The sequence below is a fragment of the Leptosomus discolor genome, chromosome 3 (assembly GCF_034619465.1).
Source record: "Leptosomus discolor isolate bLepDis1 chromosome 3, bLepDis1.hap2, whole genome shotgun sequence".
Lineage (NCBI taxonomy): Eukaryota > Metazoa > Chordata > Aves > Leptosomiformes > Leptosomidae > Leptosomus > Leptosomus discolor.
Window position 1 is genome coordinate 59,159,107 of NC_141393.1, and position 17,533 is coordinate 59,176,639.

Genomic DNA, 17,533 nt, shown 5'->3' on the forward strand with positions numbered 1-17,533 from the left:
TGGAAGGAGCCTTTTTGCTTTTTTTCAATTTTGAGCACACTCCTCCTTAGCTATTTAAACTATCCCATAGGATTTGAGTTTCTTGCTGCATTTCAAAGTGTGCTAATGTTTCAGTAGAAAACCAGAGATCATTGTAGTTGAGATATCACTACAGCCACATTTATTTTCTAAAAATATGAGGAGTGTTGTGTGCATCCCAGTATCTTTCCTTGGAATCACATTTCAGAGCACTGACTAGCAGCGTTTGCTGTTGTTAACTCACCTGTCTACCGAATTTTGTGTATCTGTTGCACACAAATTTGGGTGTGCCTATCTGGGAAAGGAATGAAATATTCTGAGGAGAGATTGCTTGGTTTAAACAGATAAATGTTCAGTAAATGTGCTGTATTAGAGTTGTTGGGTGGTAAATTTCAACAGAAATTGAAAATCTCCTCTGCTTATTGTTAAAAATGGGCATAGATGCTCTCATGATAGGAAATATGCAACCATGGTGCTTCATACATCTTTGTTCAAAGGTGAACCTGATCTGATTCTGGCTGGTAGTTTTAAAAATGCTACTTTTGGAACTCAAAGGTCCTGAAATACTGTGTTCTGTACAAAGAAATTTTTAGAGCAAACTGGGGCCAGAAAGAGCAGCTTTTGGAAGCTCATTGGAGAACCTCAGCCCATCTTTAAACATTCGTGTGTTTCTCTTCACTCAGCTTCATGGTGGTAGATCAGCTAGGTCACAGCACGCTGCACTGCTATGGTACAGGACAATAACAAAAGAATATCATAAGGTTATAATTTGATGCTATCAAAATACCTGGTGATTAATGCAAAAATGTATTTCAAAATGACATATTGTCCTTGAAGTGAGTACCTCAAACTACTCTCCAGTACCAAAATCTGCTGTATTTGAGGTTGAGGTAGGAAAGGGTAGGCATAAGCACTGCAATAAGTTTTTAAACCACAAACGAGGGAAACATTAAAAACCACTAGATGGCTTATATATTTTTTGGATCCTAATAATACCTGCATTATTTTATGAAAGAATTATATGCTGCAGCAGAATCTGAGTTCCTTGGTATGATGGCTGCATGCAAATTCTGGTAATAGCAACACATTTTTTCTGCCACATTACGGCTGTGTTCAGGTCTTGCCTATGCTGATATTAATCCAGAGTAACTACAGTGTGGTATTGATTTATGTCAGAGTAAAGGAGGTTAAGATATAGTCTTTAATTATTAATTGTGTTTCAGTGTTAGGGTGCTTGGAAGGGGAGGGGGAGAAATGCTTTTAAAAAGTTGTTTTTATGTAATAGCATTTTCATATTATTACTTTAAATACATTCACGAGCATTATCTGAGTCATAACATAAAACTGTCAGAGTTAATCTATCTCTAATCCCATACAATATGCTGTTTGTTCTTTATTTCTTTGCAAGGGCAAGAACGATTTAAGTGGTTCTTCCCCAGATCAGGAATAACATGTTTAACATAACATTATGTGTACAGCTCACAAAAGTAGGACGTAGAATTAGCACTTAAGACTTGTTACAACAAGACACCATAGAAAATAATAGAGTTTTACTTTGGCTGGATTTGTACGTTTTCTTTTTGATCTTTGCACAGGTTGTTGGACTAACATTGTCTCAGGGTCTGGATGAACTTGCCCTTATCTACTTGGCCACGATTCAAGCCATTGCTGTAAGCCATTTTAAGTGCATAAAAGAATAAATGAATTGTCTCATGTTCTGTGGCAGACTGATCATTCCCTTCTGCTAAATAGATTTCTAATAATAGATTAATTCACTTAATGGACTTCTTAAAGGAGCAAGATACTGTTTACCCACATTGGTGACTACTCCCTACTGTAGGATAACCGGCAGACTGTGGAGAAAATGTTCCCCTAAAAAGTTTTCTCCTTGTTGCAATTCTGTAAATGGAGCTTTTGCCTCCAGCGCAGCTGCAGGAAAGAGGCTGATGCTATGTGGGGCAGCATTAACATCATGGGCTGTCTAGAGGGAAGCTGAGAGAGTGGAAAAGAAAAAACTCACCTTTGTCAATTGTATGGAGGAACTTGTGCTCCCCTGAAATGCTTCAGCTTCAGATTGTTCCTAAATCCATGGATTTCCCCTACTTGCCTGTTAGATGAGTCAGAACTCTGTACCAGAGTGAGTTGGAGTGATTCAGTTCCTAACACTACAGATCGAACAGACCAGATCCCATTCCTCCCTCGGTTGCCCTGCTGCAAGGCAAGCAGTTGCCTCGTGTGTAGCATTTCCAACGCGTGGCTGTGTTTTTGTAAAAGCAGACAGAGGGACCGTCTTTATGAAAGTGTCCTCCGTGTTTGCTAAGATGTAGAGATGGGTAATTTTATTGGAATACTTTTGTTTCTGCCCTAATTTTCTGTGGAACCCAGGGTTTCCATTTCACAAGGAGTTCTATTTTGAAGTGAAAACTTGGGTCAAAGAACTTGTTTTGAAACGCTGATGCAGGGATTTTTTCAATGGGGCAGGCATTTGGTGACCAAAATAAGCATTCCTTTGACGTCCTTTTTGTGATTTCCCCCCCCCAAGTTTGTTGAACTTGAGGTGTTTCTGCAAAACATTAACAGTTTGATGAATTGGGAAGTTTTCCTGACAAAACTCTGTTCAGTTGGAAAACTTCCAACCTCCTCTGCTGGTTAAACAACAACTTTTCTAGGCTGCATCAGCCATCTGGGATATAGAGGGTGGGCGGCTGCTGTAAATTTATTGTGGATTGTACATCTTATGTGTTAACCCTCCCTCTTCAGCAAACAATAAGAACTTAACCCCAGCCTGGAATTCGTTGTGTGAGTTTTGATCTTTTTTAAGATGAATGTAGCTTGGTTATACCTGATGCTTCAGTATAATCCCACCATTTAAATCAGAATGTCTAGGAGAGTTTCAACAATACCAGCGACTGATACTGCCCCTGAAAGAAACTTTCCAGTATCAAACAGGTGCTCCGTTATTATATGGTGCTAATGAAGTGGAAACGTTCTCTGCTGGAAATCCTGGGAAAGACACCTATTATCTCATTGTATGACACAACTCAATTTTTATTGTAAAATGGAAATACTGTGTTGAACGCTAAATTCAGCATCTGCATATCTTTTTGATAGCTAATTGCACTGATCATGGGATTTAATACAAAAAGGCCATACCATAGTTTTCATTGAAAGCTAACGGAAATTCTTAAAACGCTATTGAAACAGTAACTAAAAGTAGACAGAGCAGACTTGTTATTGACTTGATATATTTACTAACTGCTAATGTGATACCTTGGAAGTTTAATTTTCCTCCCATACTCCATCACTCCCAATTTTAGCTTCACATTTGATGAAGGGAACGGTTCTCGTTCAGGACAGCCCCAATGCTGTACCATTAGCTGTCTTCAATGGGTGCAAGATAGACTTTAAACCTAAGTAAAAGTCTTGTAAAAAGTGTAGGCCTGCCCGCAGAATGTTAATCTCTAGTTTTCTTTTCAGCAGGAGACGCTTTTTTCTTTTTATATAAAATTTGCATTTGAAGCCCCTCAATTTGCATTTTCTCCAATCCAGGATTAAATTAGTTCCCCCCCCACCCACAGTGAAATAAGTCTGGCTTTAATTTAAATTGCTATGTGAATACAATTTTCCAGGCAGGTAAACACAAAATAATTTTCACAGCATGTTCTTTCTCAGGGTCTTTGACATATGTATGTTGTGAGAGAAGTTGTTAATAAATTTGAATTTCAGAAGTAGTGAAAGAGAATATCCTTTTAACTATTCGTTGCAAAATGCGATGTAACTGTTAGACGGATGAGAACATGATCAGAGATATAATTGTGGCCGTCAAGCCCGTTCTGAGGAGACAGACCCTTTTTAGAGCAGTTTATTTTTCCATAATTAAAATTGTGGCTGTGTGATTTGGAAATCAGCCCTCTGTGTCAATAGGGAAGCGATGGATTTAGTCAGCTGGTGTTGGGGCTGCTAAAGTTCCTCATAACCGCTTGCCTGAAAAACCAAAATACACTTGAAGGCCTGTCCAGAGTGGTGCCAGTCATTCATAGTGAATGTCTCCAGTCTGATGAAACTCTGCTAGCTTCGATTTTCAGTAGCTTTTATTTGAAGAGGGGTTTATTGCAGGCGGCAGACCTCTTAATGAACTTGCAGCACAGCATAAAGAAAACTTAAATGACAGTTTGTGAAAACTTTGACCAGATTGCATATTCTGAGGAATCCACCTACAAAGAGCTTGCGCAAAATTTCGGCTTGAATTTGGCATTTTGTCATGTCTGAGCTTCAAAATTAACTTTCTGAGGTATTACAAAGAGCTTGAAATTATTTTTGGACAAATAGTTTGTCAAAGAAATGGAAAATCTTCTTGCAAGAGGAAAGAGGGAGACAGTTGTCTTCAGTGAGTAGTTGGAGGCAAGTAAAGCAAACAAAAAGAGAAAAGGTGTTTTTAAAGGGGCAAAGCGTTTGCTTTCATCATTTGAGGAACACTGAGCTATTCTAATTTGAGTTTCTCAAAATGGAGACTGTAATGAAAAGTTTAAAATTATGACTACATTTTAGATGTTTCAATTAATCCAGGCATGAAATGGAACATTTTATTTTGCATAGGGCAAAGGCCAAGAGAAATAGTTAAGCCAATACAAATTTTTTCAGGTTTTCCTTTTTGCTGAAAAGACAGGGTTTAATTTGCTTCTTTTTTGGTTCTGTTTTGCTATTTGGCTTCAGAATTGAAATCTCTCTACTGAGAGTGATTTTTCAGATGCTGTTATACAAAGTAAATAGTTTTTAGTTCTGGATCTGGAGATGTTTTCCATACTCAGCTGTGCTTGGTCACAAACAACCACTTATCACTGCCATCAATTCTTCCTAGTGCCCATTTCTGTGTCTTCTCATAATCCTTGTCTTCCCCTTTGTCAGTGTGTCCCTGAAAGCCTAGTCTCGTTGTGGTGTTGTGTACTGATACGTCTTCACTTCTTCAGCCAACCCCAGGATGTTTACTGCAATATGCTGTGCCCATGTACTTCCCAATTCTTTGTGCCATCTGCTTGACTTTTCTAGTTCTTAATTACCATGCCTGTTACTGGCTGGAAGCTAAGCGGAGGCCATACCCCTACAGGGCTGTTCCCAGCCCTCAGGTTACTGGTAGGGGCAGTTAGTAGTATCATTCTTTTTAGCAAATTTTGCTTTGAGATCTGCTCATGTGACTGCTCTCCTGTGCTCATCTGTTGTTCTTCCCCCCCCCCCCCCCCCGCCCTTTGAAGTTAGGAACAAGACATATTTTGGAAACTATGCAGGCTGCAGGGCATCATATCAACACGCTGTTCCTGTGTGGTGGGCTGAGCAAGAACCCTCTCTTTGTGCAGATGCATGCTGACATTACTGGTAAGTTAGAGGAAGTGCGGGGAAAGGAGTGTAAACTACTTTATTTCAGGTGGCTAAATACTTTGTCTTCGGAAAAATAAATACTTTCTTTATATAGGACTGTATTTTGCTGGTTGGCCAAAAAGTATGTAATGAAATGTTACTTCCTGCAAGTCTAAATTTCCTGAATTTTTAAAGACATTTGAATAACACTGAGATGTGGTGCAAACAAAGCTCCATACTTTGTATTGTTAGAAAACAGACTTCAGGAGAAGCCTCCAGCATGATTTCCAATCTGCGGATCGTAAGACTTACAGGTTTTGTAAGAAAGTGCGATAGAATAGATATAAAAGCTTTGTATAGAATTTTTAAATCCAGTATGTATAAATTACATGTCAGAGATGTTCCTCACTATCAGATTTTTAAAAATTATTCTAAATGCTCTATAGAAATTATTCCATTCAGTCAGTATTACAAGATGTTAGTTAGATGAGGATAATGCCCACTACATTTTGTGAGCATGGTGTATAAGATGTATTTTACTAAAACCTGTATTAGCTTTATCCTGTTTGAATTCTGTTGGACTTCTGACACTTCCTGCTCATGCTGGGCGTTGTGTCCACTATGTAGAACAGTTCTTTTTTGAATTGCTTCCATGTCTGTGTCATTAATATGATTTAGGGGACAATTTCTGGACCCTTGCTTCTGCATGGTGTTGCATTTAGTTTTGTAGAGTTCCTGATGGGTGGAAGGTCCTGGGTGTGTGGTTCATTACAAGAAGAGGTCTCAGGCTTGCCTGGTATTTTTGGTCTCCCTTAAGCCTGTATGTGTTGGACATCTTAGCACACCTGTGAGTCAGCTGAATATACTTTAAAAAATGTGGAAAAAATAACAAAATTTAGCATAGAGGACTTCAGGGAAGCTTTGAATTATGTGTGGTTTGGGTATTTTTCAAATCAAGACCGGTCAAGCTGTCATGAATAAAGTTTAAGGCTCAGATTTGGGGCATTTGGTCTGGAGATCTGGCTTGCCCTGACATCATACCACACTTCATAATGTTGATGCAGGAAGGAATATGAAAATATGCTTTATGTACTTCCCTGAGATGAAAACAGAAATGGAACAGCAAAAAGCATAATGCCTGTTGACCTTAAAATCCGCTAAATACATTGTAGTCAAAGCGACACTTCTGTTTGTAAAAAATGATGCTCTCAGATCCATGCCTTTCTTTATGTAACTCAAATGTTTTAGGTGAATTTCAGCTACATGTAGAGTTGGGATGCTGGTTCACGATGTGTAAAAGAAAAGATCTGTGAAAAGGTATTCTGATTAAAATGTAATCAGAAGTTCTTTGACTGTAACTAATGGCCAAGTACAATTCAGTACAAAAAGGCCTTTTTGCAGTCTGGAGTTCTCCCCCATTTGTAAAATCAGTGACTGACAAGGCATGTCAGAGTTCATCTAACTGAAATGCTCTTGGTTATGTTGAACTCATTAGAGCCTATCAGATAAAATAACTAACATTCCAGGATCAATCCCCCATTCTTTCCTGAAAAGAAAAAAATGTGAATATATTATTGTTAGCTGCAAATGCCCATGACTCAGCCATGCAGACATCCAATAGATAATTTCACAGGCCACTTAAAAAGTATCTTGATCTTTTTGTTTGCCTGGTAAGAATTCTGTATTCATTCTGATGATGCGGGAAATGTGCGGTAAATTGTAGAGCACGCTGAAAATTGCTTACTGCATCAGTGCCTGGCAAACAGCCGTGTAGCTGTAAGCTTGAGTTTTAGATATTCTGTTACAAGTTAACCCAAGCCCTGAGCTGTGGTCCATCTGAACCAGAGGAATGCTCAGGTGACTGGCCCTACACTAATGTTTTTAAGGTAGATTTGATTGGTTAGAGAAATTTAAGGGATGCTGTAGTTACACTAGTTCACTGTTAGTCGTCATTCCAGAAATCAAACAACAATGTCTTACTGCCATCCACTTTCTTTCCTCATCACTCTGCCTGTGCCAACTGTAGGAAGAAATGGCATAAAAACCACTGTGGCACCTTTATGTCACTCACTGAAAGATGGTTGTAAGGAGCTTTACGCTGATGAACAGTGCAAAGTTAGCATAATGTAACCGGATGCCTGGTGTGCAAGGTGAATTTGCTTTGTATCAATAATTGTTTCTTATTTTAATAATTGTATTTCTTATTTTGAAAAGTGTGTATTGCCTTTTCCTCTGTAGGCGTTGTTCATGGCTCGCTTTAGATCTTCCTCCAAATTTCAGCTCCTTCTAATCTTACAGTTGGCTCTCAGGAGCAGCATTTTTTGGGGCTTAATATCATTGCAGCTATTCACAGAAGGAAGCCCTCCTCCCACCACTGTGTTTGCATCACCATTCATTGAATTAAATTATCTCAGTAATGGGAATTTAGACACATGCTAAATACTGAAGGAATATTAAATATTTTGGCTTAGTGAGGATAAGCATCTCAAGTACAGCTAGAAAAGTATTTAGACTTATGCTATTGGTTTATATTTTTCAGGAGAATTAGGAAAGCGGACTGATTTTTATTTGTTTATTGTCTTTTCCTGCTATTTTTACACTAGTAATACAGGTCTTAGAAAACTTTCTGTAAACTGAGGGGGAGTACGTGATGGTACCCATGGGTGATGAAACAGTAATTATAAATTCTAATTCAGAATATATTGTTTGTTTGCTTGTTTGTTTTTCCATTGTTTTAGTCTTGGTTTTGAGTATCTTGCACAATTTGGAAGACAAGATTTATCTTACAATTTCATACATGGCTTGTGAAAGTTTACTAGTCGTATTTTCATGTCTTCCAGCAAAGACAGACTGGCTTTGTTGGCTGTATATTTAAAAGCAATCAATCTTTTTTTTGTTCGTTGCAAAAGAAACAAAAAATCTTACCACCCTGTTTTCCCCTCAAGGTCAACTTTTAATAGGCACGTGGGTTTGGAGGGTGTGGGTAACAGGTTTATACCAGGCGCTTTGAGATAAAGAGCCAGTGTCAAAGATCTGGGGGTTTGTTCTTTGTATGTTTTATGTTCTACATTAATATTTTGCTGAAGTAATTTTATTTTAATTCTGCATTTTTCTTAGAGCCTGGAACCACAGAGCAGAGAGATTTACATTAGCCTACAATAGACTGTAGCTCTGAATGGAGTTGTGAACATTGTTTTCAAGTCCTTTTTGATTCCTTTTTTCTTTTGTCTTCTTTGCTTTAATTATTTACTGTGCTACTAGTGCAGAACTGTTATAGTCTTCCTAACAGAGGCATGGCTTTTTCTTGTATAGGCAAGCCTGTTGTCCTGTCCAAAGAAGTGGAGTCTGTTTTGGTGGGTGCTGCTATTCTTGGAGGTTGTGCTTCTGGGGATTTTGCATCTATACAGGTATGCAGTACCTCTTTCTTTTTTCCTTTTTTTTTTTTTTTTCCCCAGTTTTAATGCATTTTACACTTTGACATTTGGCACCATGCACAGACGTTAATTCAAATGGAAAACTTTGTACCTTCTGCACAGCCGGACAAGAGCCAGCATCACTTTCTCCCCACCCTCTTTTTAACTCCAGATGTTACTGAGGTGTACTGAAGATTCATTTGTCTTTTGACTGTAGGGATGTTCAGGTAGAAGCTGCTGTCTATGAAGTTAGTTTGTGTAATTTTACAGACAAAAAAGGGAATTTGGCAAGCTGTGATCCTGCAAGAAGGTCACACTTTCATCTCAGTTATATTTGTCCTACTTCCCTTCCTTCATATTGAGGAATGTTAAACATAAGAAACAACAGAGCACTATTTATGCAGTAAAAAATGACACACCTATACCTCTTGTCTTGGCCACAGTGAATGCAGAGTTAATAATCAGGATGGAACTTCATGTTTATTCATGTTATTTCAATCCATTAGCAGTTGTAAAAGTAGCAGTAAGGCTTTTATGCTCAGTGGGTCAGACAAAGCATGACTTAGCTGCATTTATATAAACAACAGTAGTATACAGAACCCCAAACAAAGTTCTGATTGCCCAAAATCATAATCTGTTTTCCCACTTGGCAATTCCAGTAGTCTAAGAAGTGTCCTCTTCTCGTGCTACACAGGGACACTAAACAGTACACTGCATCCAGGTGGATGAAATTATTTGTCAGCATGGGCCCTAGATAGACTTTTCTTTATAACATCAAGCACAGATATCTGTAGATTAAATTTTGCACAAAAACTTACCTGAATGTATTTTCTGAACATGGAGGTCAGCTTCTCAACCTAGTTAAATTGATGTAGTTCCACTGGAATCAATAAACAGCTCAGCATAAGCTGAGGAACTGGGCTGTGTTTGGCATTTTTCCAAATGTGAATATTCTACAGTGCTATGTAGGTTAGCAGGAAGAGCAGTTTCCTTTCAGAAGAATTTTTCCATTAAAATAATCCCATTGAAACATATATAGTACAAAAAATATATATCTGTATTTAATAATTCGAATGCTTGTAAGGAGAACTTGTTTTGATAAACATAATTTCAGTAGGAACTTTTGGTAGCTGGGTTTCATAGTTAATTCTTACTCTTCTGTTAATCTTCTGCCTTCAGATACATAGATAGTTCATTCCAGCTTTGTTTTCCTCTACTGTGCAATAACTGAACATCCCAAACCTCATTTTATTAAGTCTGTCTTCATAACCACTAGAAAAATCTAATTCTGTGAAATTTTCTGTGATGTGTTTTTACATAGTTCTGGTGTATTCATTTATCTTTAGTTTTTAACCCTGCCCTTACATACAAAAGTATTTCAGAAGCATATCCAATATTGTCAGAACAGATATGTGTATTTTATACATATACAGCCTGCATAGCACACTCCTTCAGAAATCTTTTTTGGTGAAACTAGATCCTTTGAGCCAGCCATGTCAGACTTTCTAATTTAAAAAGTGTTTGCTTTTTTACTGTTAGGATATGTCAGCAGTTACGTGCCTCTTTGGTTATAGGAATGGTTTTTGGCTTGTCATAAGTACAGTGCAAGTTCTGTGGACTTCCCTGGGATATCTCTGAAACAGAAAAGTAGAAGGTAGTTTAGAAACTACTGCTGTTACACATCCCACTGGGCATTTGTAGCATGTTTCTTTCCATCATACTGCCTATGGTGATCACTGGGAGCCAGGTGAGGCCGTGAATCTTACCCAGGATGCCACATCTCTGCAGTGTGAAGAAACCGCCTGCTAAGTGTTTTGGCTTGGTGTGTGTTCAGCAGATTGTCATTAAAGAGGTGCCACCTATGGCAATATCAGCTGTATCATGCAGCAAATATGTTAGATCATGTAAAAATGCTTTTAAAAGAATTCAGCTATGTGGAATCAAGAAGCAAGAAACTGAATAAATCTCTTTTGGGGGGCAGGGAGGCATAGATGCATATCTAGTATTGCAGTTCAATAGCCTTCTCTTCCATTTATTTTCCTAACACATCTTCCAAAACAAACCTTTCTTAGAGGTGCTGCTGTAAACATTCAGCATCTTTGTAGTCTTTGCAAATAATCGAGGTTACTATGTGTCCTCTAATAGATGGTTTGTGCTTAATTATTGTACTTTCCAAAGCTCTTTGTTTGCTCAGTCTAATAGTAAAGGAGAAAATTGTGAGGTTTTTACCAATAACCTCTTTCCTTATGTCTATGTTTGTTTGAAGGGGAATTTTTACTGTATTTGTCCCAGTGACTGGTCACATTTCTCAGAATGATTTTTGGATGTTTCCACTCAATGTCAAAATCAAAATACTTAAAAGCTATCTGGTTTTCATGGGTTGGCTGTGCTCCATTTTCTAAAACTGTTATCTTTAGGACAGCTTGGAAATAGCACCCAAAGCCAGGATCCCTCAAAATCACTTCTGATAATCTTAGTCTGGCTTTAACATGCTCTCCTGACAAAAGGACTGGCTGCTGAACAGACATGTAAAACCCAGTAGTGATAAGCAATAGCAGTAGGTGCTGCCAGGCTTCTGCCAGGGAATCTCATATGGAAGTGTGCACATGTGTGCTGTGTAGTGTGTGCACAGTGAGTGATGCTTCAGGGAGCTGGTGAGCCTACGGAGCAGGGCTGTCCTTGTGTCCGCATGCTAAAACTGATGCTTTGGGGATGTAACGTGCATTATGTGTTAGAGTTGACCTGCTTGTGAATTCTGTCCACATAGGGGGTTTGGGCATGGGACAGCGAAGTCAGAGCCACTGTCCTGGCAGTCTGTTCTTCGCTCAGAAAATCTGGACACACAGAGAAGATCCTCAAAATCTACCAGGGCATCACTTTCCAATAGAGGAAAGAAAAGATGGGCCATCTAGGGAAAACCTCACTCTATGGTAACCTTATATAGTAATTAGAGTTAGTCTTATTTAGCTTAGCAGTTAAGAAATGCATTGGAATTGGATGGTATTTCCTTAAGGATAAAGTATGTGGCTGTGGTGGTTGCTGTTATTCTCACACTCTGTACTACTGATGCTTAGTCCTGTGGCATTCCATCATTGGGATTTGGAAATGGGGAAGTACCTGCTTCACAGACACATCGAAGGATGGTTTTTCCAAGGACAGGCAGCTTACTTACCTGCATAGTGCTGTGTGATGCACTTGGTCAGAAGTGCACGTGACACAATAGGATCCTCAGCCTTCATTTTCTTGGGCAGTTGGTCATAATGGCTGGAACACTACAGAGCTTTTCCCATATCCTTTGGTATCCCTCGGTAAGTTTCTTCTCACAAAGAAACAAGCACCAACATACCTCCTGACTCTTTTCCCTTTCTATTCCACAGCAGTGACTATTTGCAGGATGCAGCATTTTGTTCTAGTTCTCTTTTTTTGTATCTTTTTATTTGCATTTTGAGTGGTTTGTGGAGTAAAGGTTTTCATGCTTTCTAATGACCCTATCTGTCAGTACCAAAATTCTTGATATGCTGAGCCTTTACAAAGAAGCACTGGAAATGAAGGTTATTGCGAAATTTGTAATCATGCAGGTTAATTTGCTAGATTCTGGTGTGGCTTTAACAGCTCAAGCCCCTTGAAGCTACGATTTCATCTTTAGGTAATTCTATCAAGGAAAGATTTATAACCTCCATCTCTCATGCCTGGTCACCATATGTGTTGCTTCAAAGAATGTAGACTTCCCTATTTTCCTCTTCATTTACTCTCCCTGCATTTTTCTCCTCTGTGGTAAAACTGAGTTAAAACAATTGGTCTATCCAAAAAGAAAAAAAGAACATGCAGTGTGGTGAGTTCTTCCTCATTTCATCTTTTGGTTATTTAGTCTCTAGAATCTCTGGAAAGGGGATAAAATCTTCTGAGTTTCTTCCTGCAATTTGAGTTATCTTTTAATTTGCCTCTACAAATGCTGTACCCTTTTTATTTTAGTGGTTTTGTTGTGTCTTGATTGTTGTGCCTACGAGCTGTAACACAGCCTGGCTGGGTCACAGAAGACAGTGCTGTGTGAAGTAGTATGACATCAAGATTTTTGAAATATACACTGTATTTTTGGGTTTTGGATTTTTGAAATATGAATTGAATGAAATAACTTTAACGTTGCTGGATTAGATTGGTCAGTTTATTGGTTCTAGCCGTTCCTTTCGAACTGAGCAGCAGGATCCTGGTTTTCTATGTGATTGTTTCTGTAGTAAAAATATAGTTTCCGGTTTAGCAAGCTAGCAATTCCTTCTCAGTAAAAATGTTCAATAAATAAATGTCAAAGTTTCCAGTATATCCTCATTACTCTGCCTCACTTGTATGTAATTGAAAATGGGAAGAAGGTGCTGTTTGATTTGGCAGTCATCCAGCTCTTTTTTTTTTTTGGATAGCCTACTCTTTGGGACAAAGCTGTGCACCAGGGAACAGGATTATTGCCTTATAAAATCCTGCAGCCCACTGACTATTCCTTAATTGCACATTAAAGTAATTAATAAAATTACCTGTATGCAACCAGATTATCAGAATTATTTTAGATTTGCTGTCTTAATGTGAGTCATTGTTACTGGCTGATATGGAAGAGAAGAAACTTTGTATGATTTACTGCAATACATTTTACTAGTAACTTTCTGTAATCAGCTTTCTGTAATGATTTTTAGTGGAAAACATTGAGCTAGATATTAGTCTCCGTGACTACAAGATTTTCCAGGTATAAAATGGACTTCTAAGGGAGGTATAGCCTTTTCTTTATTAGTTTTGGTTGTTACGCAAGTTGATGATATGTCCTGCAAAAAGATAGGGAAAAGCTTTTTCATTGTTTTTATAGAGCAGACTGGAGGTATATAAAAATTAGTTGGATTCTACAGAAAGGTGTTAAGTAGTTACCTAACGTGGATTAGCTGAATTATTTAGCAGCAGTAGCAGTTGAGCAAGTGAAGTACCCCTTAGGTACAATTTGCATCCCTGGAAGCAGCCCTAGAAGCTATGCGGGTCATGGTCACCTGGCTCGCCTTCAAGACAACAGGCATCAAGTCCATGACTGTGAGGGAGATACGTTGCAGATAGGGGCTTGAAGTTAGGATGGTGCAGGGGAAATTATTCACTTACAGCTCTGTACTAAAGGGACTTGTAAGACTTTTGTTAGTGCACTGCTTGGTTATGCTTAATTTAATGGACATCTCCTCTCAATTGTGTTGGGTGGTATAGCATAGAGGATAAAATCAAGTGACAAAACCCACAGATAACACAAGTTTTACAACTGTCAGCCAGGAAGAACACGCAATATGCAGTGTAGTCACCTCTTAATAATGAAAATGTTACAGACTATCATGAATGTAAAGAAGTTCTTTAGTGCAACACTTAGTCTACAACCTTGGTAATGGACCCACTGGCAATTGTGATTAGACAACATCTCATAAGAACACCCATAAATAGTACTGGGACATATTCAATGTTTCTGCTGAGGGAACTGGAGGGGATTAGGCCATTTCCATTTCTGGATCAGGCAGTCTCTGGTGTAATTTTGTTCCACTTATTTCAATGGACATGCTTCAGTTGATGATCTGATCCTCTATTCCTCTTCCAAAGCATTACCTGTCAGGTCATGGATTGAAATTAATACAAGCGTCTTGTTGATTTCCATATTTTCAAAAGCAAGAACTGAGTGAATGATCAGGGAGGGGATAGTTTTTTCCTTAGAAATGGTAATAACTTGGGAAATCAAAAGAGGAAATAAAATTACTTCTTGCTGTTGAGTTAGGGAATGTTGCCTTCTCTCATCTCATTAAAAATTTAAAGCACTCTTGTTTTTGAGCAGAGTGAATTAGTAATTAAGTGCTGTAATCAACTTGTGTAAACATAATATTGAAGGAGAGTAGCAAATTAATCATTTCATTGGCTTGCTTTACCCAATTAAAGCACCTTTTAGTAAAGGCTTTCCTGCTGTGTTGGGATGATTTTTTTCCTCCTTGTCCAAAATCAGAGGATTTTGGAAAGGCAGAGGAAGGAGATGGTTGTTCTTAGGCACCATGCTGTGTACAAGGAGTGTGTTAAGGTGCTGTGATCTTGCCTTCCTTTTCTTCAGAAGTTCCAAATTTGTACATGCAGAGTTTGAGCCCAAGATTTAGTGGAGACCATCCTTGGGCAAGGCTAGGTCACAGCTCTTGCTTTTCTGAGTAGTGTATGGGCTGGGTATGGCCTCTTCATCTCAGTGGTTTTTTATAAATTCCTTCCTGGATTGTGTATGATCAGTCTCAATTGACAGGACGTGCTCCATAAAAAGTGTGACTTTACATTTGAGTACATAGCTTACGTATCTACTGTTAGAGACAGTATTCAAATCGTGAAAAGAGCTGAATCTTCACAGTCCATTCATTCATTTGCTGTTCTCTCACTTACGACTGGCAGCAAAGTTATCAAGGGATGTCATGGACAGTTCATGGTGTGGTTCTGCTGTTTGCTGAGAACCAGACTGTTTTCCATGTAAGCAGCTAAGATGTTTGATGGCTGTGAAGTATATTTGCAGTTAACCAGGCCTGGACTTGAAGCAGTAACTCAGCAGTAGAACTCTACCCCTTTACCTCTTTCCTTGGTGTTTTGACACTGAAATACATCTTTGCCTAATTGAAAGGGTTTTTTTTCCTTGTGTAATAAAGTTAGATTCAATACGGCATGCATGAAACCACCAAGATACTGGCAATGCCTCTGGCTTTTGTATAGTCTCAGCTGCCTTCTTACCAGAAATCTTTAGAGAAATATAGATGAGAGAGAAAAATTAAAAGGCAGCGATTTGATGGCCACTGTCCAGTTCCTTGTGGCCTAGTGTTTATGGTACAAAGAGTGCCTTTTTAGTTAGCATATTTTGGCCTTACTGTCAGAAGTCTTTGCAGTAAGGGTAAAAAGCGGATGAATCACAACTACTCTTTTGCCCTCAGGATGATCCTTCTGTATTAAAGCTGAGAAATATAAATGCCTGTCTGTCTCTGCCAAGCACAGAATGAGCTTTCAATCGGTTTGAGAGTGTGATTTTTTTTTTTTTTAATTTTTTTTTGTTCACTTTTCAAGCCACAATAAATATACAGAAGCATTTCTACTTTCTTTCAGCTGACCAGTGGACAGTATTTCCATGTGGTTGGAAATCCTCTCTTGGTGGGAGTTAAATCACACATACAAGCACCATCACTTAGAGAGTCAAACAGCTGAGATGTGGCTGTAGCTGATAGCACGATGCTTTCACAAAAGTGCTAAGAAAAGTACCCTCTGTCTTGTTGCTGTTTACTGACATGTGATACTGGTTGACATCTGTTGCCCTTCTCATTTGAGGACTGTTTGCTTTACTAACTTTAACATTTCCACATTGCTATGCTGTTGAAGTGCAGATACACAAATCTCCTTGGAGTCCCAAAGGTCCTTTTATGAGAAGCAGAGCTGCCATCATTTGATATCATCCTGCTGGCTGCCTTTTATATTGCAGTTGAGAGAAATAGCTGTGTTGCTGTTAAATGTTCTTGGTGGAGTCAGTGTCTAATGCTATATGTTGTCATACATTTGATGTATTATCAGATCAGTACATGCCATACAGTAGTGTTTGGTTCATTGTCACGTTAGATGATTTGTAGTCATTTTATATCACTAGGAATTATTACAGGTAAAAACTTGTCTAAGAAAATGTCAAAGTTTGTCAAATGATGGATGATCTTAGTCCATAATCATAATGCAAAATTCTCAGTTAATGTAAATCAGTATTGCTCCAGGATTTCAGAAGAGTGGCACCAGTTTACTCCGGTGCCCTGATCCAATCAAGCCCTTAGGTACATCATCTAACTTTCAAGTAGGCAAGAAACTCAGTTGAAGATAAGCAGGACTGCCCATGTGCTGGAGTACTTTGCTGGATCACAGCCCAAACAGGAATCTGACACACAGTTCATTGGTAGATGACACATCTTGAACTGATAAAGGCTATTAAAGCTCTTGCAATTGGTTCATATTATTACCCATTCAGAAACAAGTTGTGGATGTTTTAGGTAATAGGATACAAAGGCGGTGTCTTTTGTTAAGTGCTGTCCTTTTGTGGAAACTTAGCATGCTCCATTTTAGATATCACCCAGTACACAAATGTTCAGATTTGGAATTTCTCAGTAACTCTTTAGTGACAAGGAAAGGAAGCTGCAGTAAGTCAGTGTAATGTATTGGCTATAACAGAACTACCCATTTACATTAGCTGAGTATTTGGCACCGAAGTACTAACGTTGGAGGCAACAATCTCAGAAATCCAGTACTTTAAAGATGTGCCGTATTATTTTTCTAAAAGTAGGTGGTCTAATGAAATACCACACTAATGAAATAAAAGGAAATATGACCTTTTATTTGGGCTTCGGTGGAAGGAGATGGGGCACTGTGTGTTGGGATATCAATGTGATACCTGTTTATTAATGCTGTCTGAGCGTGGTGATAAAAGTTTTTATTACTTGTTTCTCACATTTATGAGGATGGACTGAAAAGGTAATAAAGACCTCTCAGATGCTCGAATGACGGACGAAATCTGTTTAATCCTCTGTCTTTATGCTGAAGATGTAACCGGCTTTGCGCATTGGCATAGCTCCATTGACTTCACCGGAGTTCTGTATCTTGCGTGCACATACACAATTACCGTATTAGAAGCAACCGTATGTATGTAAATATAATCTCTTCTGTCTGTAGGCTCAACACGTATCTTGTAATTTCTTTTAGCT

At 38.5% G+C, this 17,533-nt stretch overlaps 1 protein-coding gene across 1 annotated transcript in view; it reads left to right on the forward strand.

Moving 5' to 3' along the window:
• The window catches only part of FGGY (FGGY carbohydrate kinase domain containing), a 133,018-nt gene that overhangs the window by 95,616 nt on the left and 19,869 nt on the right, over positions 1-17,533 (forward strand). The window contains exons 11-13 of the mRNA XM_086462351.1: positions 1,614-1,688; positions 5,268-5,388; positions 8,683-8,777. Of these exons, the coding sequence (XP_086318477.1) occupies positions 1,614-1,688; positions 5,268-5,388; positions 8,683-8,777 (291 nt within the window). The remainder of the gene's footprint in view (positions 1-1,613; positions 1,689-5,267; positions 5,389-8,682; positions 8,778-17,533) is intronic.